The following is a 25986-nucleotide window of genomic DNA, read 5'->3' as shown; positions in this document are numbered from 1 at the left end:
CAGCACAGCTTTTGTGAACAGAGAACTGAAGCTCTGCTTCCCAGTCCCCATCACTGGGTATGCAGATCAAGATCCCCATCTACTCTGCTCTTGTGGGATCCCACCTGGAATGTTCCATCCAGCTCTGGGGTCCTCAGCACAAGAAAGATGTGAACCAATTGAAGTGGGTGGGAGAGTTGGTGTTGTTCAGACTGGAGAAGGGAAGGTGCAGAGGAGACCTTATAGCAACAGTACCTAAAGGGGGACTACAAGAGAGCTGGAGAGGGACTCTTCCCAAGTAGTGATAGGACAAGGGGAATGGCCTTAAACTGAAGGACAGTAAGTTTAGATTAGGTAGTAGAACGGAGAAGATTAGGAAGAAATTGTATGAGGCACTGGAATAGGTTGCGCAGAGAAGCTCTGGATGCCCAGTCCCTGGCAGTGTTCAAGACCAGATTGGATAGACCTCTGAGCACCCCAGTCTAGTGAAAGGTGTCCCTGCCTGTGGCAGGGGGTTTGGAAATAGATGGGCTTTAAGTTCCATGCCAACCGAAACCATTCTGTGATTCTATGATACAGACAAAGTTACCTTGTTAGAAAAATTCTCACACATTCTCAGCTGAAATTGGCACAGGACTGCCTGTAGCTGGGATAACATCTCAAGTGTCCAAGCACCTGAGCCTGTCCCGGCTGCTTAGCTCTTCAAGACAGTTTTTGAGAATGTTTCTAGAATCATATAGGTTGGAAAATACCTTCATGAGTGCAGTGAGAGCTGTCACTGGTGTCTGTCGGTCAGAGACAACTCTTATGTTAATTCACGTGCCCAGAGTGTAATGACCAGCAGAAAGGCCAGACCTCCTCCGGTTTTCAAAGACAGTACGGAGAACAGCGCGCAGGACGTTAATACAAAATCCTGAAATCTGGAACAGCACAGAAAGACTTCTACAAAAACACACAATCGCTCTGAGCTCCCGTTGCTCTCCCCCGGCTCCCGGAGGGATCAGGGTGCCCTGGCACCACCTCTCTTCCCCGCTGGCCCCGGGGGCGGCCCGGGCGAGGTGCGGGCGGCCGGGCAGTGCCCGCCTCGCCGGCCGGTTCCGCTCCGCCCTCGCCGTGCGACTGGAGCGGCCGGGGCGGCGGGCACGGGTGAGTGCGAGCGGCACCGCGGGACCCTTCCTCTGCCGGGCGGAGACAGGGGGACAGGCCCCGAGCCCCACGGGGGGCGGCGGCCCCGGGGGTAGCGCCGGGAGTGCGAGGCACGGCGGATCCCGCGGGGCTGCGCGCCCCGCCGGGCTGGGAGCGGGAGCGATCCAGCCCGCTCTCGGCAGTCCTTCGCTCCAGCTCTCTCCTGTCTTTAGTCCCAGCCCTAGGCCCGCCGGGACAGCGGCGAACGCTCAGCCCGCCCTGGACAGGAAGAACTTGGCGAGAGCCGCGCTCCCGGGGCGGGTGGTCGGGGAGGAAAAGGGAGCCGGCCCTGCGGTGCGGGAACACTGCCTCGGGCTGAGGGGCGGCGTGACGGGGACTCAGCTTTAACCTGAGATCACTGCCTTGGCTCTTTGCAGAGTCAGCAGAGTGAAGAGTTGGCAAGGCACTGAAGGAGACGCAAGAAAAAAAGGGTAAACTTATGTTGATGGGTAACTTCAAAGTTCATAATTGACAATTCATAGCTCTGTTAGATTAAATGAGATTTGTACTGAGATAATCTCATCAATGATAATTGCTTAATATAATTGCAGAAGTGGCAGAACTTGCAGGCTAAAAGATACCTTTCGACTCACATGGCCACATTCTCAAAGCATCAAGACTTTGGCTTTGAATACTGAACATTAAACAGGAGTTTCTGGTTGCTGGCTTGCTCATTTGTTTAAGTTAAGTTAGCATACTTGGTTTGCTGAGGGTAACTTGACTGAGTTCAAGTTACAAGGGGACAAACTCCATCTGAGGTGATAGTAGAGATAGAGGCTCAAACAAGAACAACTACAGTTGCTCCAGCAGTGGAAAAAACCCAGTGGACATGGAAGTCAATGGTTCTATATCATCACTTATTAGGGGAGGAGGGAGAAGAAGGGTTCCATCAAGAAGCTAGTCCTTGAGAAAAGAAAATGTGGGAAAGTGTGAGGGAATTCAGACAAGAAGCAGAAACCACCCAGTCTAACCTCATCAGAACTTTGAAACATATGGAAAGATTACAGCCACCAGGTATGTGGAATGGAACTGGCTGCTCTGATGCTGGCAAAATGGGACCCAAAGTCAGCAGGAAGATAGGGAAGCCCAACAGCTATTCAGCTCTTGGGAACAAAATAAGGGATGTCACCATGTGCTGATGGATGTCATCAAGATACCAGCTATGTCTCCATCAGCTAACAAGGAGACACTAGCTTTCCTAGGCTTTGGGGAAAGTGCATGTTCCAGGTTATTAATTCGGAATACACATTCTGAATTACACATACAGAAATGAAATACATATTCAGAAATGTTTTCTTTTCCTATTAACAAGATTATGTAGAAATTGAACACCCTCTGAATAACTCAGGGAGAACCCAAAAGACTTCTGCATGTGGGAGTGGTTATCTTTAGCCAAATCCTTCATCAAGTAGGAAAACAAGTAATCAAGCCAATCAGTTCCTGATTTTTAGAACAAAAAGGTATAACGGATAACTTCAGACCATATCCTTTTGGTTCTCTTTGCTTTTGTAGGGCATGGAGGGTCAGGAACTGCCTTATGTGCTAGTTGACTCTATAGGAGAGAGGTTTGGAGTATATGAAGACCATCTTGAATTTCTGAAGAAACGTTTTCACCTCATCACCATGAAAGAATATCTTGAAAACAAGATGTTTCTCAGCAAAAAGATCAGAGCTATCTATATCTGGTACCATAGACCAGCTATTAATGAAGAGCTGCTCCAGAGTTTGCCTAACTTGAAGGTAGTTGCAAGTGCTGGAGTGGGAATAGATCACTTGGACCTGAAACTCCTCTCCAGCTATGGTGTGAAGGTGTCCAACACTCCATTTGTTGTTTCCACTGACACTGCAGACATGGGCATGGCTTTGCTGCTGGCATCTGCCAGGAGACTTGTAGAAGGTAATAACTTAAATGGTCTTAGTCTTTTCACAGAAAAGATGACTTCGAAACATGCAGATAATGTGTGCTGATGCAAAAGTAAGCTTAAAACTAGAAACACGGGAAATAGGGGAAAAGGAAAAGGAACAGGAAAAGTTCAGGCAAATCTGTCTTGTTGACAATAACTGCATTCTATTTCCAAACCGGCATATTGGCAAAGTAGGGTTGTTCCTTCTTTGGACAGCTCTAAATTCAGGCCTCTTCTCCCTCCATCCACAGCCACTTATTCATTGTACTTGTTCATTGCAGTCTTGCTTTTCAAGCTATAATAAAAGGGGATTAAAAGAATGTATTTTCAAGGAGGCTTGAAGCCTGTCTTTGCCAAGCTTCCGTGCATCTGAGTCATTATGAACAAGCTGTCCAGAAATCTGCCCTCCATGCTCTGTGTTTCTTTTCCCTGCCAACCTTGGTGTATCTGCAAGGAAGCTGGGAACCGGATGGCCTTACTGCTGCTTTGGTCTTACCTTCCTTTCCTCCTTTCTTGCCAAAGAGAGGCTGGATATGCTTCTCTCTTGAGCAAGAAATCAGTGTCAGCAGTCATGTGTACAGTACAACATTACTCACTTCTTGTCCAGAAACACGATGACAATATATTACTGCTCTTGTGCTTCTGCCTGGTCCTACGATAAAAAGTGGTGGGAAGGAGGGAAGTAACCAGATACTGGAACATCCCCTGCATTACATAATTTTTCTTTTGCTCTTCCAAGGCCATGAGATGGCAGTCTCCCCTGACACAGAGTATTTCCCTGCTGACTGGCTGGGGGTTGAGGTTTCTGGAGCAACCCTGGGGATCCTGGGAATGGGCACCATTGGTTACAAAGTGGCTGAAAGAGCCAAAGCCTTTGAAATGAAGATTTTATACCACAACAGAAATCAGAGGTAAAGCTGGTTGCAGCTCCATAGCAACTCACTGCTTTAATATGTTATTTGTACTTTTCACTGTGCTTTCACTTTTTGCACTGCTCTTTATTTTAACTGGAAAAGTACATACACTTGTTCCAAGATGGTCATTAATTTCCCAATTTATACAGAATGAAAGTCAGGAAGGAATGGGAGAGATATATCTCACTGTTCTCCCTGTTAGTTGGGGCTCCCGAGTTCTTCCTGCCATGGTAGTGATATTGCAATGGACTGGAAAGGAGAAAACTGGGAAGACTTAACTCCTGTGATTTAGGTAAGGCAGGGATTCAGGTAGAGACATCTCACCCTTCCAAAGCCACGAGACAACAAAGGGCCAGACTTTCCAGTCTGTTGGCTGTCTTCTAGATGAGTTGTATGTGCCAGATGAGTTGTATGTGCCCTGTGCCCCGGTACTCCCATCAGGCCCATTCCATTCTTTTCTTTTGTGGGAATTTGATGAGAGCCAGCTAACCTCGTCCTGATACGGATCGAGTGCACCAGCACGTCCTGCATCGTGTGGTTTCTGTGAATCAGCACTGATGCACAGCACAATCAGGCTGTTGCTGACATAGATTTGGGAAGATCTAAACCCTGCCCTGTCTTGTGTATTTCCTCAGTAATTTTCACATGACTTACTTATTTTTCATTATTTTGGGTCAGAGAAGAATACCCATTATAAGCAGAAATTGTGATACAAATGCATTTGCTTTATCATTTATTCAGCACATTTATACGATATCCATTTCTTACTTTCCATCCCAACAGTACTGCACGTATGTGTACAGTTCACTTAGTGTTGTGGGAAATAGCTTGATCTTTGTCTTTACTGAGTTTCAGACAAGTGGCTAACTCCTTTGCACTACGCAGTGAAGATAACAAAAAAGAAACATTTTCTCTACTGGTGATTTGATATTTCCCTTGTTTCTTGCTACTGCAGTTTAATTATGGGATTTTCCCTGCAGAAAAAAGGAAGAAGAAAGTGCTGTTGGAGCTATTTATTGTAAGAAGATAGATGATTTGCTCCAGCAGTCAGATTTTGTGTTGCTGGCTGTGACCCTAACTCCACAGACACACAAACTGATTGGGAAGAGGGAGCTGGAGCTGATGAAACCCACTGCCACTCTTATTAATATCAGCAGAGGTAAGGTGCAGAATAAACAAAACTGCATTAAGGTTTGCTGGCATGACAAGGCCTGAGAAAATCTCTAAAATACAATCTGTCCCTCTGAAATTTTCTGTAAATTTTCTGATTACTAGTTTATTTGGACACCCATGCTCATATCTCAGTAAAATATTTAAGTGTTCCCATAATAATGAGAAAGTAAGTCTCTAAAATGTTAGTGAGCTTGAGGTGTTAGAAGCCCATGTGTATTTATATACTTCCTACTTAAGCCTTTTATTTATTTAATGCAGTGGCAATGTTGTTGCTCACGCACATTAGGGTGGCACAGCCTGCTCTGACGCCCGGCGCTCTGTCTCATGCTGCTAATTCCCTGATGCACATCCCAAGCTTCTCCCTCCCACTCCACCACACTCTGCTGCTGCTTCTGCACTGTGACCATGGCCTGCCTTGCTGTTTGCCTGACCACTGTGCCCGAAAGAATGATGAGAGAGGACAGTAAGGAACAGGAAAACAAACATTTCCTTCTTACTGTGACACAGGTCTTGTAGTGGATCAGGATGCTTTGGTGGAAGCCCTTCAAAACAAAGTTATTAAGGCAGCTGCTCTGGATGTGACATATCCTGAACCTTTGCCAAGGTAGGACATGTATTGAAGTTAAATACAAAAGGGTGTATGTGTGATGTTCAAACTGAGTAAAATTTTGTGAGCATGTGAAAAATTGCATCATTTTGTTAGTAGGAGTACGTGAGGTATGTGCACTAGTCCTGCTGAAACCATGTCCTAATCTTGTTTCAGCCAAATAAAATTCACACTCTCTCATTTGGAGGATTTGTTGCATAAAGTCCCACCAAGCTAGGCAGAACTTTGAACTCCTCTGAAAATGTTTGGGTCATGAAATTAGGTTTTATTTTTAATTATTATTTTCCCTGGCTGCCTGCAGGTGATGAAATAACAAATGAATGTGCTGTGAGTGACTAGCTGAACATTTCTTTTCCTCTTCCAGGGATCACCCCTTGTTAAAGCTGAAGAATGTTATAATAACTCCTCACATTGGAAGTGCCACCAAGAAGACACGCTGGGTTATGATGGAAGAAATGGTAGAAAGCATAGAGGCGGGCCTGGCAGGTCTTCCTATCCCTCGTGAGGTGCTGCCCTAAAGCAGATGGCATTTAGGATTAATGCCGCCAGTGCAGAAACAGTAATTTGATCGCTTTTGGTGTAATTATCCCACAGTGTTAGGCAGATAAAATATATAAAGCACAGGTTTAATTTATTTAAATACCCAGCAGTGGTTTCGTGTGGAAAACTGCAATGTTTTGTTTTGGTCTTCAATGGAAAACTCCAGAGCACAGAGTCTTGCCTCAGTGTCATTTACTTTCTTCGCATCCCCTTACGACTGCGCGCCGATGCAGCAGCAAATTGAAAGACATGTAAATCGTGTCTTTAGCTTTACAATCGGTCTTAGACATGTAAATCGTGTCTTGGAGGCACCGCCCGGCACAGCCACGAGCGCAGCCGGTGTGTGGGAGCGGCTCCTGCAGCAATCCCGACCCTTGGGTGCGTGTTCCCCCCGCGGGCCGAAGCCCGAGCCTGTGCACAGGCTCTGCGAGTGTGCGAGCCCTGACCAGCCCGACAGAGCTCGGCCTCCTTCCCTCTCCGGGGCCGGCCGGGACACCTCCAGCCGCCGGCCCGGGCCTCCGTGCCGATAGAGGGAGCCGCAGCCGGAGCCTGAGCCGCAGCCGGAGCTGAGGCGGGAGCTCCCCGGACCGGGCCGGGCCGTGTCGTGCCGGGGACCAGGGCAGCAATGTGGAGCGCCCCGGCGGCCGCGGTGCCGCGGTGGTGCCGGGCCCTGCGCAGCTCCGCAGCCCTGGGCGGCCCCAGGAACCTGCTGCGGAAAATGTTCCGCAAGAATAAGTAGGTGCGGGGCCGGAGGGAGCGGGGCCCTCCCGGAGTGCGGGGCCCTGCCGGGGCGGCTGCGGGCGCTGGGGCAAGGGGAGGCTGCGGGGCTCGGGCGCTCCCGGTGCCGCGGAGGAGAGAGAGACACCGAGCCCGATCTGAGCTGGTCGGCAGCGGCTGCACATGTGCCCAGGTTCATCTGTCAGCAGGACCAGGGCAGTGATCGTCCCTCTGTGCTCTGCACACCTCGAGTGCTGTGTCCAACTCTGGGCCCCTCGGTACAGGAAAGACATTGAGGGGCTGGAGCATGACTATGAAGGGCAGCGGCCGAGGGTCTGGAGCAGAAGTCCTGTGAGAAGCAGCTGAGGGAGCTGCAGGTGTTCAGTCTGGAGAAAAAGAGGCTCCGAAGGGACCTTTTCACTCTCTACACCTGCCTTAGAGTGTAGCCAGGTGGGGTCCGTCTCTTCTCCCAGGAAACAAGTGACAGGACGAGAAGAAATGGCCTCAAGTTGCACTAAGGGGCATTTAGATTGGGATATTAGATATTGGGAGAAATTCCTTCACTGGAAGGGAAGAATGCTCAAGCAATAAAACAGGATCCCCAGGAAAGTGGTGTAATCACTGTCCCTGGAAGTGTTCAGAAAACGTGTAGAAGTGATGCTTGGAGACATGGTCTAGTGCTGGACTTGGCCGTGCTGGGTTAATAGTGGGACTTGATGATCTTAGCCCTATTTTCAAACCTTAACGATTCTATGAGTCTAAAGAAGCCTGAGAGATGTTCTTTTCCACCCCCTTGCTGTCTATGTGCAACTTCAGCTGTGGATGGGAAGCATTGTTCCTGGCACCTCAGCTGTGAGGAGAGCTATTTGCATGAAAACCTGGGTGTTGTGGTGTGCTTTCAGGCAGATGGAATATGAATTACACAGGGAATCCTTATTTCTCTGAGCTACTGAAAGATAAAGCTGATTTCCTTTCCTTTTTCCAAAAGAAAGAAGTTCTGGTATCCCAGCCCTATCGTGGGATCACAAACGGTAAGTGTGAGCTCTTACAGCAATGTGTTTATTTGTGCCAGGAGGAGCAGACTTGTGTTTCTGCCATTGATTCTAACTTTGAAGCATTTTCTGATGGAGAAATAGCAGGATTTTATGAACAAGCCGTAGGGCTCCAGTCTGACTATGACAAGATTGCCATTTGGCTTCCCATGGCTGTTTCCTCTTCTGTACTGATCTTTCGTCCTTGATGCTTTCCAAGAGAGCATCAGTGCTGTCTTGCACATTCCTGAGTACTGATCCAGATTAAAACTTCTATGAGCTTAGTTCAATAAATTTGTTTAAATGTTTGATTTTTCAAACAAGCAAAGCTTTTCAGTCAATGCATGCTGTATTTGAGAAAACAGACCTATGGAGCTTCATACCTTGCTACAAAATACAAAAAGAACTTTAGAAACGTTGTCTGTAGTACATGAATGTCAAAGATTTTGTGAACAGAAGTATTCTTTATTGAAACACTTGATATGTAGGACCTATATAAAGCTATCACAGCTGCAATAATGAAATAAGAGTGTACTTAGTAAAGTGCATGAAACTGTATATAGTTGCCTAATACAAGTGTGAAACTGCTGTTTAAAGTGTTGTTTCTTTTTTAAGTTGCATAAACCAACCAAGCTGGACTTTTTAGTGAAAAATGATCTGACAAAAACAAAGAAACAAGATAACACGCGCTGCAGAGTCTTGAATGGTCTTATTCATAAAGCTGTGTTAGAGATGGCGACTACCTGTGAAGTCAGTCAAGAATTTTATGATCTCAAGCTGGAAATCTGCAAGGCAAGTGCCAAAGCTACAGCTTGTGCTGAGCCACTCTGATTACGTTGTGAGGCTGGCATGGACGTGCCAAAGAATTCCCCCGGGTGTTGTGTTGTGTGCAAGAATTTTACTGCATTGCTTCTGATGTGGCAAAGTGCAGCAGGATCAAGTTCTGGAGTACCTCAAAGCAGACCTTTGACACTGTAGGACCTGGCTTAGGAGACCTTTGCCACTCTAATGCAAATGCAACTCATACCAGTTAAACCGTGATTTTCCTGATAAGATTTTTTTTTCTGTTACTCAGACATAAGCTCTTTGTCTTGCCCTTTCAGAAGGAGGAGCTTGGTTTTACCAACGTAAGTGTGTATTTTTAATAATCTGTTCTCGCAGCTGTGTGAGAGTTGTCATCTCCTTGTGTCACTCACCAGCAACATTACTGGCAGAAGACCTAAGTGATGCATGAGATTAGTTCAAAAAAAGGGCAAGACTAAGAAAATGTCATTGTCAAGCCAGATCCGAGAAAGAATTGAGATTTGTACATAATTGTATCTACTTGTGTCATAATTTGTGGATTTGAAAGGGATGTTAGAGCTCTAATACAGGAACTCAGCCAGTCTCTACATTCCTGTTTGTGGTCTGCAGTTTTTATCTTCTACATTTGCTGTTCTGTAAAGATTAAATTATACCAGTGTTTGGCTTAAAAGCTTGGTAGACTTAGCTTTGATATTAGAAGCGTGGAAAAAGAATGGTACCTCATAGCTGCGTCTATGACAAAAGGCTTGTCATTCATGACTGAAATAGATGTTTTTGCCAGCTGAATTCATTCTGTTGTCAGACAAGTGTTCAAAATTGCATGGGCAAGATGAGTCTTTTGGCTCTATATATGCAACATCCTTCACGGAGTATTCCTGTTTCACTTGGGCTTGAGGATTGCTTGTTTCAGATCAGATGTCTGCATGTAAAAATGCTGGCTGATGTGGGCAAGAAACAGCACTTTCAGGAGGCATTGCTGTAAATTTAACATCTTGTAACATGAGAGAGGGAAAGAAGCAGCCTTCTTCCCAATACAGCACAGATTTTATAGCTGCATGGTGTTTGTGCTGCACTGGGACATGGCTGGGTGTAGACCTGTCCAGATTTACTCGTGAACTGATTCTGGTCTGATATCATTACTTCTGTTGTCAAAATAAATTTTCTAACAGGCTTTCTGCAATCCATCACAGACTTCATTGTACATGAAGTGTGTGTATATATACATCATTTTAAAGACAGATTTGCCTTTTTTATAGGTGTCCCTGTCGTCCAACTTTTCAGCATGCCGTGTGTACTGGAACCCTGCTTCCACTTTGGAGAAGGAAAGTTATGTTGAAAGTGTGCTGCGAAAGAGTGCTCCACGTATACGGTACTGCTGCGGGATAGACAGGCCACTTCCTAAACCCAGAGCCTTTTCTTAAGTGTTTCTGACAGTCTAGACCTGACCTGTTGGCTGCTTTGGGTTTTTAGATACATGCAGTAGAGCATCTCCTGTGATGAGCCTCACAGGGAAGGGTCGCTGTGTCAGACCAGCTGTGTGATCTTTGCTGGAACACAGCTGGCTCAGTTAGCTTCTGTGCTTTCCCAGGGCAGGAGTGGGATGAGCAGAAAGCAAGAGGAATATGGGTGAGGTCTCATCCCAGTGTCCTGGTGGTGGTGGCTGGACAGGCTGTGCAGGACAGTAGCCCAGAAGGGGATGCTGCACAAAGGACTGGCAGCTGCAAGGATCTCCTTGCAGATTCACTGGGCAGTTCTGACTTCTAGAGATGATTTGGTCCTCCATAAGGGATGATTGTTACTACAGAAATTCTTCACAATACTGATACCAAAAAACCCCCAAAATTTAGAATGCTACGATGTATTGTGCTGCTTTTGCCCATTTTTCCATCAGAGTCCAGTGGTTTTTCATGGTATCATTGAGATTTTTGTCTCTTCCCCCTTTTCCTTGGCTTTCTCTCTGCCAAGCAGCCAGTCTGTTGGAAGTTCAGGACTTCGCCCATGTGGCAGGTGTCTTAGAAGTGCACTTGTAAAGCCATTTCCTGTCCCCCTGTTTCCCCAAGCTGTGTAATTCCTGCTCCAGCATAATGCTTTCTTCTATTCCACAGCTTCCACTTTTTAAGAAGGAGAGTTGCTGGCTGGGAAGCAGACAAGAGGAGCTCTGTCAGTCCTTCCTGCAGCTAGCATGTAGGATAAGTTGTCTTGTCCAGCTCTGAGGGCTCTATTCCCCACTGCTCTTATCCCTGCAGTGGGGATAAGGATACCAAATGAAGGCAGGAAGGACCTGTGCCAGCCTATGCATACAGATATGGACAAACATCAATACTCAGCTGGGCCTGCAGCCAATAGATTTTGTATGCTGTGCATTCGAAGTTGGGGTTCTGCAGCAATGTATTGCTTAGCATTAACCTGAATAGCTCTTCATCAAACTGAAAGTTTTGCAAGCCATGTCTTTAAATGTACAATACTGCTGGATTTCATTTAACACGTTTTACTTGTCCTGGAGATGCTATACTGATACTCATGCTGGTGAATGCTGTGTTCTTGCCAGGTATCTTCTGAAGAGTCAGCAGATTGTAGGAAATGTACCCCCAGTAGTATTTATAAAAGACAAAGAAGCTGCAGCTGTAAAAGAGGTAAATCTAATCTTTGACTCAATGTGTAAGTATTAGGAGACTTAGGAGAGAGCTGATCATTTAGTTGCTCTACTAATTTACATTAAAAGTCAGTTTTTCTCTGTAGTTGCAAAGATTATTTTAACAAATAATCTTGAGTAAGATTGATGCCTATATAATATGTAGAAGAATTGTAGGCAGTATTATTAGGCCAATGAAGAAATTTTTAAAAATAAATTACCATTTTAAGGAATTATATAGGGTTGCCTGGTGTATATGGTTATAGAAAAGAGGCTGGAAGAGCTGTTTCCACATTTTAAATGTTATGTGCTTTTAAGAGTCAATTGAATAACCAGTGATTTTTTTATTTTTATTTTTTCCCCTATATGAATTTCCATCTGTAAATATTTGTAGGGAAGGGCAAATCTTTGCATAGGGGATGTAGGCTTATTCATACTACATTTTTTTCCTTAACTTTTAAAATTGTCTTTACTATTTCATGTTTCCTATCAAGATGTTGATGGTTTTAACTAGTTGGTTTATTACTAGAATACTGATGTTTCCTAGGAATTTGCTGTCATTGAGACTCTGAAGCGAGATCTCGAAAATAATGAGATTTCCAGAAGAGAAACATGACACCAATGAGTAGAATTTGATAAGAAATGTTTCCTCAAGCTGTTGATGTGAAGTTGAAAAGAACAGGTTCATGTTTCTGTGCCCTGAAGTGCCTTGTTATTTATAATAGTGTTACTGTTACAGCCAATTACTGTCAGACCCTTACGGGCTCCTGCAGTGTACATGAGCAGAGATGGAACAGATAAAAGAATTTCAGATTCTCTAGAAATGCAATGTACTGCTTGAACTTTCTGTGATCAGAAAAATTCTGAGTTTCACAGAAAACAAATAAAAACCCTCTTTGTATCACTTCTGTCAGGGAATGACACTGGGGAGCAGGCAGATGGATAACTTTCTCCTGCTTCGCAGTTCATCAGTTTTATGTCAATCACAGTTTCAAATAACATGCTGAACTTGGTTTCTAAGTATTGTAAGTAAGGGAAAAAACAACCAATTAAACTCCTAGAATAATACAATGGATTAGAAGGGAATTAATGTAAAGAAAGGCTGAAATTAAATTTCAAACAAGAGAAAATTTTTACAATTACATGTAGTCTTTAAGCACTGCATATAATAGATTTGTAGCATTTACTGTTTAGATGCCATGTTAAAAGGCATTTGGGAACTCCATAGTTGCCTATAAGAGAAATGAAAAACTTGCAGAAAGGGAGAAGAGGTGAAAAAAATCTCAGTGTTAGGATGTTATGGAAAAGCATTTGCAAGACTGAGGTAAGAACAAATAAACCAAAAAATAAGTATGTCAGACAATCTGTCGCCAAGGGTTGATAATATACATGAGGGAAAAAACTGCATCCACTATTTGACAAAAACAGTATAAGCAGTTCCTTGTAAAAGAAGGAAAAGGCTGTTTTGAAGTGGTTTTGCTAAATATTCCAAACATAGAAAAGAACATATTTGCTGTTGGATACTTGTCTGTTTCTTGTGCAGATGAGAACAAAGTAGATTTAAACAGGATCCTTTATATGTGTTGCCTTGATGTATTTACAGGTTGAGGACTTACTGGCAATTGCTGATTTTGGACCTCCAGAAGAAGAACAAATGTCTCAAAATGATTCAAGGTGGGTCTTTTTGGTTCAGATCTCTATGAGGGTCTGTTTTCATCTCTGCTGATGTGATACTTCTTCTGGTATTAATATCTTAGTTTTTATGAGGGAAATACATGTAGAATTTCTAAGATTTCAAGATTTGATGTGTTGATGATAATCAAAATTTCAAAAATGCTCTGCAGCAGTAATACTTGTTTCTTGCTGATAATTGTCTGATGAGGATGAAAACTGCATTTACCAATACTGCTCTACTTGTCCACTTTTTTCTGATATAAGTTTGGTATATTATACATGGATTGCAAGTTTACTGACAAATTTCCCTAAATTAATTTAACTTCCTTCTGTGAGGGATTTTTAACTATTGAGAGATAGGGCTGAACAACCTATTGGAATAGTTCAGTCCAGTTCTGTGGACTGGATGCTCTCTAAGCCAGCAGCCTTTGCGCCAGTGTGCTGCAGTCTGTTGGTAGAAATGCCTTCTGTGCCTCAGTATCTCACAGGATGGTCCATCAGATGCAAATCAGGAATAGCTTCCTATGGGAAGTCGTTCCTGTCACAGGTTTCCCAAAGGGCACCTGACACCTTCCTCTGTGTCTCAGGGAAATAGTCAAGTCCAGAATAAGGTGTCACATTGCTCTGGTTTGTTTTGGGCACAGGCTGCTGCTTCTCACTTCTTATAAGAGCTGAGTCTTGAGTTCCTTGGGGCTCCCAGGTCCAGTGCTCACCTATGTACACTTTTTCTCCAGAGACAAGCAGTTTCATCTGGCCTGTTATTCCTTTACTGTCTTTCTCCCATTAAATCTGTTGGTACAGACTGTCCTTGTACACATGATATGGTGGTCTCTCTTCCTTCATAACATGGGGAACACAGGGTGTTACTAAAGTTAATCTGAAAAGTCCAGTTTATTTCTGTGTTACTCAAGTTGTCAAAAATAGAAATATATGTGGGGAAAAAAACCAAGCCAATACTTGTTTTGTTTCCCACAGTAAACTCTTCCCATCAACAACTCAATCTTCAGATTCACCCATGCGGTCTAATCTGTTTGGTATTGATCATGAAGAGCTGAATAAACAGATAATGGACTATAAAAAAATGAAAATGTCAAGACATATAGAAAACATTGCCTGGACAGAGAAGCAGCAGCAGCAGCTTTCTAAGATTCAAAAGAAAATGAAAAAGAAGAAAACAAGGAATCCTCCTGACGATGATGACGTTACACCACAGAAACACTTACTGGACAGTTATGAAGCTGATTACTGGGATGATAAAACTGAATCAGCCTCAGACTATGAGCTGCAGGATGAATTACAGGAAGAGGTGAATGAATTGGAGGTGGATGATGACAAAACTTTAAGTCAGTCTACTGGTAAACTGAAATGAAGTGAAAAAGCCACTCCCTTCAAAATGAAGGCTGCCAATAACAAAAAAAGACTGCCATATTTACTGAAAGGTTCATTTTGTACAACATGTTTATCACTTCCTCATCCACACTGATAGATTTGCCACATGTGAGCAGGTTTGCTAGCACAATGTAAGAAAAGCTGCCATTAGTGGCATTCTGTTAAGCAGCTTTCAAATTGCTGCAGTTGAAGGACTTTCAACCAGAGAGCAGTTTTCTAATGATAAAATATACCTATTGCAGCACTGAGTTAAAACTTCTTGCAGTTGTGTAGATTCTTTCCAATAAAATTATGGTTTTTATATTGCAATATTTCTTTTAATTATTATTATTTTTTAGTGACCTGTATTAAAGTTACCACTAAGTGATGGTGCCTGTTATTCTGATACCAGGGAGGAAGAAAGAAGCAGAATAATGACAGTCGTATTCAGCTTCATCACACAGAGATGAGGACAGGGTCTTCTCTAGAGGACCAGTCTAATTGGGGAACACTTTCTACAAAAAGCTGAAACTCATTGAAATGGTGGACAATAAAGTTACAACCCTGAAAGAAAATAAATTTATAGTTGTGCAAAGGGAACTGCAATCAGAAAAAAACCAAAGAACTGCACATCCATTGGGTAAAATCAGGCAAAATATTGACTGTGACTTAGAAAATGTATTAACAACTTGAAAAGCAGAGAAAGAACAGCAGGGAAGAATGTCCCAGAAACAGATTTGAAAATGAATAGGGAATTGTATAAAAAGTGAGAATAAAGATTTCTGTCTCAAAGCACATAAAAAATAATAGCATGAATATATAAAGTCAGAAGGCTGCAAGTTTCAAAGAAATTACAATTAACAAGGTAGTAAAAGAGAATTCTACCAGAAATACAGAAAATTGAATTCCAGTAGTTAATGGGGAGGTAAAGAAAGTCAACTCAGAGGAGATTGCCCTGCAATATAGCAGAATCACAGAATGGTTGGGGTTGGAAGAAACCTTAAAGATCATCTGGACCCAAGCCCCTTGACATGGGTGGGGACACCTTTCACTGGACCAGGTTGCTCACAGCCCTGTCCAGCCTGACCTTGAACACTTCCAGGGATGGAGCATCCTGGACAATCTTCTCTAGGCAACCTGTGCCCATGCCTCACCATCCTGAAGGAACAATTTCTTCCTCATATCCAATCTATTCTATTTTCATCTAAAACTTAGGACTTCTCCTATCATGACACTGATGGAACACTGCAATCATCAGTCATAATCAATGCAGATGGACAAAAAAAAAATGTCCAGTTGAAATAATTTAGTATCCTGTAATAAGGTCACCTGCCCAGCAGATTAAGGGAACACAGTGGGTGTAGTTTTCCTGGGTTTTTGTAAGACTTTTGGTATTGTACCTCACAGCATCCTTCGGGACAAATTTTCCAGCTGTGGGATGAGTGGGTTCATGGAGTGCTGGGTGAAGATCTGGCTGAAGGGCAGAGCTCAAGGGTTGCAGTGAACAGGGCCACATGTGGCTGGTGACTGGTCACCAGTGGCGTTCCTCAGGGATCAGTCCTAGGGCCAGTTCTGTTCAATGTATCTCTCAGTGATCTGGATGCAGGAGTTGAATGCACCGTGAGCAAGTTTGATGATACTTCCAAACTGAGGGCTGCTGGCACTCCCGAGGGACAAGAGGCCTTGCAGAGGGATCTGGGTAGCCTGGAGCATTTGGGCAAACATCGATGGCACGAAATTGAACAAGGATAAATGCCAGATTCTGCATCTAGGAAGGAGTAATGACAGGCACAAGTCTAAATTGGGTGAGGAGTGGCTGGAGAGCAGCCCTGCAGGAGGGGTCTGGGGGTGCTGGCTGGCAGGAGGCTCAACAGGAGTCATCAGTGTGTGCTCAGGGGCCAAACCATGTCCTGGGATGGATCAAATACAGCTTCACCAGCCACTTCAAAGAAAGGATTATCCTGCTGTACTTGGTGTTGGTGTAGCCTCACCCTGAGTGCTGTGTGTGCTTCTGGGCCCCACAATTTCAAGAGGATGTGGAGGTCCCTGAATGCATCCAGAGAAAGGCACCAAAGTTATGGAAGGGGCTGGCAGGTGTCCTATGAGGAGCAGCTCAGGACACTGGGGTTTTCTTGTTTGGAGAGAAGGAGGCTGAGGGGCAACCTCACTTGTATCTACAACTTTCTGAGGCAAGGAAGGGGAAAAGATCTTTCTTTTCCCTGGGACCCGGTGCCAGGTCATGTGGGAATGACTCAAAGCTCTGCCCCTCAGAAGAAGTTCAGACTTGACACAGGAAAGCATTTCTTTATCTAGTGGGTGATCAAAACACTGAAACAGTTCCCGAGAGAGGTGGTCAATCCCCCAATCCTGTCAATGTTTAAAAGACATTCGGACACTGCCCTTAATACCATGATTTTTATTTTGGTCAGTCCTGAAGTAGTCACGCAGTGGGACTCGATGATCATCCCTTACAACTCAGCTCTTTAATTCAATTTGATTTGATCCAATTTGATTTGATTTGATTTGGCTCTTTTTGCTTCCTCCTCCTTTCCTTACCATTAGATCCACAGGATATCTTTGATGACATTTCTTCCCAGCCCTGCACTAGAAGAAGGGATGGAATAGGCAGTTGTGTCCCAGCTTGGGCATTGGCTCTGTCACTCTGTAAAAAGGAGACGTGTACCTTTTCATGGGGATGAGAGCTGTGGATCACCTCAAGAACATTTGATCATCTGAACACATTTGCAAAAGGCACATGGAAACTGTATTTTTGAAAGTCTTTTGTGTTTATCTAGTTTAGCTGAGCTTCCACAGGATGGCAAACCCCCTACATCTGACACTTAGATCAAATATTTAGGCTTTGAGATCAATCCCTCAGTCAGGAGCAGGAGGTGCTTCAGAACTAAATGGTTACAAACTGTTTGATGTGAGCAGTACATGTTCATTTTCCTGTGGATTCTTTATTCTCCTTGTACTCAGCTGTAGAAATACCTGAGCCCTTTCCCTTGGAAAAACCTGCTAAAACACAAGACCCAGAGAACAACAGTGCTCCATCAGAGCTGAGGTCCATCTGCCCCAAAACTCTGTCTCCAAAGTGGCCAGCCGTCAATGTCTACAGGCGAGCGCATGATAAGTGCAGGTCTTCTGCCAGGGTCCTGGCTGTGCTAATGGGCTGCCCTTGCCTCTCCTCCCCCTACTCCTGCCCAGGGCTTCAGGGGCATGTTCCAGCTCAGCCTGGAACGCTGTAGGTGTCTCTGACACTGCAGAGAGCTGTTCTTCTGGATAGAGCACGCAGACGTGGGTCATGGCTTGTCATGCAGAACTCTGGGCATAACATAGCAGAACTACTTCTATTCTATTCTGTGGGACACATATAGAGAAAGTAAGAAAATTACAGCCTGAAAAATATTCCAGGCTGGAGCTTTTCAGCTCTGTTCCCAGCCGATAAGCTGGTCCAGCTTAAGGCTAGGGAGAATTTCTCCCAGGGTGATAATTTGGTCAAAATAAAAATGAATTAATAACAAGATAGAACACCTGTTGTGGTGTGTGACCAGGCCTGGGAATGGAGTGTCTTCTCTCTGAACCAATCACCTCTTCTCTACTCTTGGAGTTGCACTCATGCTATAAAACCAAGTGTGTTTCTAAATAAACTTGTCTCTTTCTTCCTGTCATGAAAGATGACCATGTAGCTGTGCATCTTATTTCTGCTGCACTTAAAGGGTTAAAACCCCTTTCCACGGCTACATTATTCTATTCTATTCTATTCTATTCTATTCTATTCTATTCTATTCCATGCCATGCCATGCCATGCCATGCCATGCCATTCTACTCCCTACGCTTACCATGAGTCAAATAACAGTGACTTATTTGCCTGAAATACCAAGACTTTTTCATCTTCAAAAACATGTACAAGGACACAAATCTGAAAGATTACAAAGGGAAATGGTTTTTGATTTTTGTATCTGAATTTATGTTATGTAATTTTTTAAAAAATTTCTGAATCTGTTTCATAGCTGATGCTTACAAGCATTAACACAATGCACATGTAGCCAGGAGCAGGCTGGTGCATTTTTCACTTTAGATTGAAAAAACATCCCTTGCAGTCTAGCAATGAAAAGCTACAGAGGCACAGAGAGCAATAGCAGGAATACAGGCCAAGTAGTCCCTGTTTCCTGAAGAGTGAAGAATGAGAAGAATGAGGATTGGTATTGACCACATACAAAAGAAGAAAGCAAAGAGGTGTGTGGCACCATGGGATATTATCCAAAGTAGGACCCATATCGATGACAAGCACAATTTTTGCCTTCCAAAATGTGCTCCAATGTGCTTCTTGGCCAAAGATGAATGAAATGTGCTCTTGTGCCTGCCCCACACTTTTATTGTACTCTGGAAGAGCTGAAAAATGGCAGCGAGCCATTTGGAATCTAAGCCTCTGGATAGGGCAGCAAGCCTGGAGCCCTTCCAATCAAGGAAGGAAGGCTTCCAAGGCTGTTCAGCAGAAGCAAGACCTCCTCAGAAAATGGAGTGATGTGAAGAGAAGAGCTCACTCTGACTCCAAGCCTGCAGCAGGCAGAGGAGTCAGAGGGAGCCAGGGCATCAGTAGTGCCTGGGAAGTGCAAGGGCAGCAGGCAGGAACAGAGCTGAAAGAGCCCAGAGGAGCCCTGGCAAGGGGCCATGCTCAGTGCTGCAGACAAAGGCAAAAAAACCTGCTAGAGACACTTGCTAGCCCACCATGGGAGGAAAAAAGCATTCCTCCCTTCAGCTCCAGGCCATCTTCCAGGTGCATGAGCAGCCTGGAAGAAATGGACTGGAGAGCCCTGAACAGTGGTCATGCTTGATGCTGAAGGGGAAGGCAAACAACCCATAGACTAGTGCCAATCTGCACTGGAGAAAACTCCTTCCTGATCTCAGTGCTAGCAACTGGCAACTCCCTGAGTGTGTGAGCAAGACCTGCCTCTTCAATGCACACACTGGTCACATCTCCTAGGAGTTTCCCAAGCCTTGTTCTCCCTCAGCCTGGAGCCATCAGTGCACTTCTGGCTCAAAAGCCAAAATGTAACCAAATGTATTCCACTGGCTGGAATGAACAGCGCCAAAAGACCACTATGGAAATAACATAGGCTTTGAAAAACAAGGGGGAGGAGGTGTGGTGTAAAAGCTGGTTATTTTCAGACATAGGATATTTAGATCCATGCCCAAAGCACAGTCAGGAAAAATTCCAAACTGTAAAACAGCCCATTGTTGCTATCACCCTCATATCCTCTTTTCCCACTGAAACTAAGCTGCCTAGTTGGCTGTGTTTATATGGGATCCATCCACAGGGTAAAACTTTCAAAGCTCCTTGGTGACTTAAATCTCTCTGAAAGTTATTTGTGCACCTTCATTCATGGTAAGCCTGCTAAGTCTCTTCTTCCTCTAGGATTTAGTATTTTGAGCCTTGAAAGAAGAAGGAACGTTCTATGCTTGTAATTTTCTATGTTGGTCCCAAAATGGATATGTACATTCAGACTATGTAAATAAGGTTGTGGTGACCTGAGAGGTGAAAGATAGGGTTTTGGTTTCCTCTGCAAGAACTTTGCAGAGGCATAACGAGCATGCATGGTTTCCTCACCATTCTTCCCCATACACCAAGAGACAATTGCTACTGTACTGTTGATGGTGAAGTTTTCCTTTTGGAAAGAAGTACTGAATTGGTTTGTGTTGTTAACCATAATTTTTCCTTGCACTTCAGCAGCTTTTTTCCTTCCTTGGACTTCATCCTTGCTATCTTTCTTGAAAGTGATGACAGCCCTCTCAGCTGTTGTCTTGCCTTGCTAGTTGTCTTCTTATTCCACAGGCCCTCCATCCCTTACTCAACTGCTTCAGTCTTTGTTTGCCTTCACCTCAGATGGAATTTCTCCTACTTGAACCTGAGGAGTGAGAAATGTCCACAGTGGTATAGGTGAGTTTTCACCAGGAGTTTGTACAACATGTGCCTTTCCTACAAAAATATCTTACCTGACACACAAGAAGTCATAGTACTATTTTTTTATGTTTATGTAGAGCTTGAGTGAGTCTTGTCACACATACCTTTGTTACCGATTGGTGTAGAATTTTCTCATTTTGATTTTAAAGGTATAAGTTGGAAAAACATAGAGCACATGCTCAGTGAGCAGTGCTCATATCTAGGAGGCAGGTAGCTTTTGGGATGGAGGTGATTTTTGGGGTTATAATGAGCAAATGTCATCCACAGAACACAATTTTACCATAAAATTAAGCAATTGCTAGTACAGCAACCAATATAGCTCTTGTGTGGCAGATGCTCTGAGTTTTTTTAGCTATAGGGCACCATTTAGTTCCATACTGGCAGTGATTTACAACTGAGCCTGCCTGTGGTGTTTCCACTCTGCTCCACCCTCCACTCTATTTATTCTAGGGTCAGCTCACAAAGCTCCCCCAGTGTTGCCAGCATCTAAAGGTGCAGGCTGTGTTTGCTTGGGGAACAGATTCCTTACATGCCAACCACATTCCACCCTGAAAGTTTCCTTACCATTACAACCTCTCTTAGGATGTGGATATAACTTTAGTTTCAATAATCTTTCTCCAGTAATTCTAGTCATAATTCCACACTGTGTGACCTGTTCATGCCTCCAGCAACATTTCTCCCATATTTCCAGGCTGGAGCAGAAATCTGTGTCTTGTCTCTTTAGCAGGGGATGTCTACTCCTAGGAAAGGAAAGGCCCATAGCTGGAATTAACTGAACTTCCATTTTAGAAGTTTCCTTGGAGAAAGTGCCAGTCACTGAGAAAGCTCCAAGAGGTGAAACACTGGTGGGGAAAAGCGATGTTGTTTGTGGCACTGCTGTCTGTGGGGATAAGCTTCACTCTTCAGGACTGTGAATAAAGGTCACTAAATTTTTAAATTAATCTTGTGGGTATTTGGTCAAGAGGAAGGTTGTTGCTGATCATGCTTGTGTGGGTAAGGATGCATCTGGCCACATGACGATTCAACTCCAAAAAGCCATTGTTTCTCTTTAAGTGTCCCAACACACCTATAAGATAGCTGCCAAAAAGGAATTAATTTTTTTCGTTTTGTCCTCTTGAAACCACGTGAGATTGTCAGTATGATAAAATTACTGATGATATTATTCATATATAAAGGAATTTCGTTGTCTGGGTTTTTAAAAATTGATAAATGGTGCCTAAAGGGGACTAAAGAGAGCTGGAGGAGAACTTTCTACAAGGGCATGTAGTGTAAGTACAAGAGGAAATGGCTTTAAACTGACAGAGAGTAGGTTGAGATTACATATTAGGAAGCAATTCCTTGCTGTGAGGGTGGTGAGACAGGAGAACATGTTTCCCAGGGATGTAGATGCCCCATTCCTGCAAATGGTAGTTATGCATAGAAACAAAATGCAACTTAAGGCTTGAGGAATGTCCAAAATAACAGACAAACAAATTAGTAGTAAAAGTATGTGGAAATAGACTGCATAATAATCAGGAAATTAAACTGAGAGTTTGAGGGACTAAGTTCAGAGGGTTGAAACTTCGTGACATTTATGGTGGGGCAGTGCTGGTCTAATGGACAGAGAGACTCCAAGAGGGTAGATTTAGATTAGATATTAGGAAGAAATTCTTAACTGTGAGGGTAGTGAGGCACTGGCAGAGGTATTGCAGAGAAGCTGTGGATGCCCCATCCCTAGAAGTGTTCAAGGCCAGAAGGCTGGGTTGGATGAGGCATTAAGCAATTGCCCTGCCCATATGAGGAGGTTTGGAAGAGATGATCTTAAAGGTCCCTTTTATCCTAAGCTGTTTTGTGATTCTATTGCATATATATATATATATATACATATATATATATATGTGTGTGTGTTGAGTTTGTGCACTTTGTAACCGAATTCAAAACAGGAGAGTGGCTGTTGAACCAATTATTTACACAAAGTCACAAAGTGCCTCACTAGCAGGGCAAATGTAGAAGCTTCTCTTGGCTCAGTAGATGACAGAGATACCTAAAAGTCAGTATAAGTAAACACATTTGTTTTATCTAGAAAACAATTTATTTTTCTGCACTTTTTCCATGCTATCTGACCTCTGTACCAAAACTGCTCCACAAGACAGTGAATAATTATTCCAGCATGGAAGATTGTGGACAAATATTACCTGTCACGAGTCTTCAGGATTTCTGTTTAGGAAAAGATGTTGGAAAAGGGAGAGAGGCAAGTTAGAAGAGTGCTTACAAAGATGAAAAGTTAAGTTATTGTCCATTTCTCTTTAAAAGGTCTGGGTTAAATACAGCCTCTAAGTAATTAAAATTTCTAAAATTTAGTTTCTCAGTCTTGGTACACAGGATTTGTATACTTTTATTTTTTTCTATGAGCAAGAGCACACCTCAGTGAAGAAACAGCCTGCTCACTTAACAGCCTGCTTGCTGTAAGAGTGCTACATTATTGCTGAGAGGTGCTAGCAGAGGTGGTACTTCTGGGCAGGCTGTTTATTTCTTTGCTGCAGATTATACTATCCAAGCGTGTGCCTGAGTGGACACGTTTAGCACTGGACTGTTCTCTGAACTGCCTCATGCTAGCAGAGACAATTTCGAAACACAGTTTATAGTTACAGACAGCCTGCTTGTTTCATGACCAAGCTGACAATGCAAGAAAGATTTTAAATCCATAATGACATTTTGCATATTGAACTAATTGTGGTAAGAACCTAATAACCTGAAAACAAGGGTTTCTCTTCATAGATTTGGCATTCTTAATTTTGAAGAATTTCTGGTACTTTGTGAAACGATGCAGCTCTGTTACAAATAAAAAGTGGCCCCTCAAAATTTGCTTATTTTCCCCAATGATCCTCTGCAGCCAGGAAGCACCTGGTACCATGACAGTTCCTCCACAAAGCACACTTTCCTTCCAGTTCCCCATGCAGCTAAGTGCAAGAACATGCCCCTCCCAGCCCAACTCCCCACACTTTATACAGCAGGCATGACATTGTATGGTCTGGACTGTCCCTCTGGCCAGTTCAGCTCAGCTGTCCTGGCCATGCTCCCTCCCAGGTCCTTGTGCAGCTCCTCACTGGCAGAGCACAGGAACCTGAAAACCCCCTGGCTCAGGGTGAGCACTGCAGAGCAACAGCTGAGCCATCAGTGTGTCATCAACATCAGCCTCATACTGAATCCAAGCCCACAGTACTGTACTGGTTACTAGGAAGAAAATTAACTCAGTCCCAGATAAAACAGGACAAAGCCCCAGATGTGGAGAAAGGAATGAGGGATGTTTTTACCTTATCAAAGACACTGAAACACAATGGTAAAATACTGTGGGTAAGAAAGCCATATCTTATTAGATATCCATTTATTCCTAAAAGTAAACCCTCCTGTTTTAACTATGTCTCATGCTCATCTAGGCTTTTTCTCATTTAGGATATTGATAACCCTTTTTGTGACTGGAAATCAGGAAGAACTGATCCTTTAGTCCTTTAGCCCAGATATCCTCAACATTAACTTCCCTGACTCTATTATCTCAGTGATGGTTGTTCAAGCAACTGTACTTTGGGACTGGCAGTTTTGAAAACAGGTCCTGCTTGAAAACAGGACTTTGAGAGTTGGATTAATCTTAGAAAGAAATACAGAGTCTTCTAATAAATATGAAGCATAGCTCCTTGAAAGGAGAAGTCCCTAGGCAGCTACATAGGATGAGAATTCCAGAGAACTGTGAGGAGGCTGAACAAATTATATGTCAGGAAGATTTTCATGTTAGTACCTTCAAACACATTCCTGGTTTTAAAAACAGGAACAGAACTAGGCTCTTCACAATCACCCCTAGGTGCTGTGTTTTGAAGTAATGCTTCCTAATCATCACCATGCTGCTCCTCCTTTGCTGGCACTGAATCCAATTGAATCTGTTCAGCTGTGTTAAGGCAAATTTCACAAAAAACACACATTTCCCCCACTTTTCTTGAACACTTTTTTGTCAGCTGTGAATCTGCTACTGTCTGAAATCTTCACAATTTTCCTGATATTCCAGCAGCCTTCATCTGGACCTCTCTATTGTGTGGCAAACTATCACAGTAGGATAAAATGAAGATCCTAATCTTGATAAGGCAGTCTTGGAATGTCATCTAAATCAGCCTCTTCATCAATCTACTTTTCAAGTAGTACTTTGAATTTGAAGAAAAAAAGTTGTATGCATCTAAATTACTCAGAATTTGCTTTGAGATATTGATGAAATCAATCAATTTCTTTTCTAACCTACATATTTTTAGCCAAGATCAGACATCAAAAAGTTACCTCCTTGCTATCCTACCAGTTGACATATGTCCCTCTCATATTCAATATAAACTTAATCCTTCACAAGATAGAAGGTAAACCTATACAAACATATTCCATGTTAGGAATATGTCAAGACAAGGCATCTGAAAGGTTCCAGAATGAATAATCTTTTCAACTTTTTAGATATTGAGACTTGGATTTGTATGTCAGCTTTGGAAGAGGGAGAAGCTCCACAACCATTTTTTCACCTACCCAGCTGAAGATCTAATTTCCAAGAGCGAGTCTGCCAGTCATCAGTGGTGGGCACTGGCCAGGCTGTCTAGAGAGATTGCAATAACTTAACAGTGACCTTTATCTCTGGGGGTTTGGGTTGGGTTGGGTTGGTTTGGTTTGTTTTTTTTCCCAGCAATATTTCAGTAAATCTCTACATCCAATAGAAGTTAAGGATTGTTCAGGGTGTTATACAGCTAAAGCACTCTTATTTTAAGTGTCTGTTCTCTTATGCAATGGCCAGAGGATCTTCAATCCCAGGTATACTCAAATAGGATTATTGTGTTTTTAAAAAGAAACTTAGAACTTTTTGAGAATGACCATGAACAGCATATTTAATTAATGTGTTAATTATTTTGGACTTAAAGCTGTTACTTTTCTAAGAATAGGAAAATTCTTTATTTGTGAATAGCACAAGTCAAGCATTTAAATATTCACTTAATTATTTTAAGTATGTGTGCAGCATGCTGGCTGGAAGAAAGAGGCTTCAATTTATTTCACAGAACTCAAAAGCATTGTGCAGGGACTGTCCAAAGTCAATCCTTCTCAGAATTAGCTGAAATACATTGATTTTACACCTGGCCAATGGCAAGGCATGTTATTTGTTCTGTTAGGTAATTGAAAAAACCTCCACTTAACGTTAAATCTAGAGACAACAAGCTGTTAATTATTCTTTTATAGGTTAGTCTGCAGCTCTATTAAACATCAATTTTTCTATGTTTTATCTCATCTCCCATCAAATGCCCAGCAGGGGAAGCTGAGCAAAGATGAGGCAATCCAATGTTGCCTGTCCTTAAAGACTACCATCTGAATACTGTGGTTATATGAATGAATACATACACGAGTTACATTTATTCTCAGAATTTGATAAACAGTATTTCTGAATGAAGAAAAATACTTGATACATAATATGCACATAGTTCAGAAAGAAGCTATATGATC

At 43.2% G+C, this 25986-nt stretch overlaps 2 protein-coding genes across 4 annotated transcripts; both read left to right on the top strand.

Moving 5' to 3' along the window:
- Positions 1 to 1072: 1072 nt before the first annotated feature.
- LOC106853975 (uncharacterized) lies at positions 1073 to 6476 on the top strand. Of its 3 annotated transcripts, XM_014877571.2 has the most exons (7): positions 1073 to 1125; positions 1542 to 1595; positions 2677 to 3061; positions 3808 to 3979; positions 4963 to 5141; positions 5663 to 5759; positions 6127 to 6476. In XM_014877571.2, exons 3-7 carry the CDS (start codon positions 2680 to 2682, stop codon positions 6278 to 6280), a joined length of 984 nt encoding a protein of 327 aa, XP_014733057.2. In that variant the 5' UTR covers positions 1073 to 1125; positions 1542 to 1595; positions 2677 to 2679; the 3' UTR covers positions 6281 to 6476. The 3 variants fall into 3 exon arrangements, with proteins under 3 accessions (XP_014733057.2, XP_088024476.1, XP_014733048.2); XM_088168350.1 differs by lacking the exon at positions 1542 to 1595 and having other exon boundaries at positions 1106 to 1125; XM_014877562.2 differs by lacking the exons at positions 1073 to 1125; positions 1542 to 1595 and adding an exon at positions 1637 to 2178.
- A 371-nt stretch (positions 6477 to 6847) lies between these two features.
- On the top strand, positions 6848 to 14858 carry RBFA (ribosome binding factor A). The gene is made up of 7 exons (XM_014877549.2): positions 6848 to 7037; positions 8008 to 8050; positions 8666 to 8842; positions 10111 to 10223; positions 11403 to 11487; positions 13090 to 13160; positions 14136 to 14858. The coding sequence occupies exons 1-7, from the start codon at positions 6928 to 6930 to the stop codon at positions 14527 to 14529; spliced, it is 993 nt and encodes a 330-aa protein (XP_014733035.1). The 5' UTR covers positions 6848 to 6927; the 3' UTR covers positions 14530 to 14858.
- The last annotated feature ends 11128 nt before the right edge of the window (positions 14859 to 25986 follow it).

Source organism: Sturnus vulgaris, chromosome 1 (genome assembly GCF_052056855.1).
Source record: "Sturnus vulgaris isolate bStuVul1 chromosome 1, bStuVul1.hap1, whole genome shotgun sequence".
Taxonomy (NCBI): domain Eukaryota; kingdom Metazoa; phylum Chordata; class Aves; order Passeriformes; family Sturnidae; genus Sturnus; species Sturnus vulgaris.
Note: the sequence above shows the minus strand (reverse complement) of the source record. Positions and strands in the feature narration are given on the sequence as shown.

What these genes read in the sequence shown, in the direction of transcription:
- LOC106853975 (XM_014877571.2), top strand. Translation starts at nt 2,680, where the DNA reads ATGGAGGGTCAGGAACTGCCTTATGTGCTAGTTGACTCTATAGGAGAG. An exon ending in TGCCAGGAGACTTGTAGAAG is followed by an intron (nt 3,062 to 3,807) that starts GTAATAACTTAA and finishes TGCTCTTCCAAG; the next exon opens with GCCATGAGATGGCAGTCTCC. An exon ending in TCTTATTAATATCAGCAGAG is followed by an intron (nt 5,142 to 5,662) that starts GTAAGGTGCAGA and finishes ACTGTGACACAG; the next exon opens with GTCTTGTAGTGGATCAGGAT.
- RBFA (XM_014877549.2), top strand. Translation starts at nt 6,928, where the DNA reads ATGTGGAGCGCCCCGGCGGCCGCGGTGCCGCGGTGGTGCCGGGCCCTG. An exon ending in TCAAGCTGGAAATCTGCAAG is followed by an intron (nt 8,843 to 10,110) that starts GCAAGTGCCAAA and finishes CCTTTTTTATAG; the next exon opens with GTGTCCCTGTCGTCCAACTT. An exon ending in ATGTCTCAAAATGATTCAAG is followed by an intron (nt 13,161 to 14,135) that starts GTGGGTCTTTTT and finishes TGTTTCCCACAG; the next exon opens with TAAACTCTTCCCATCAACAA.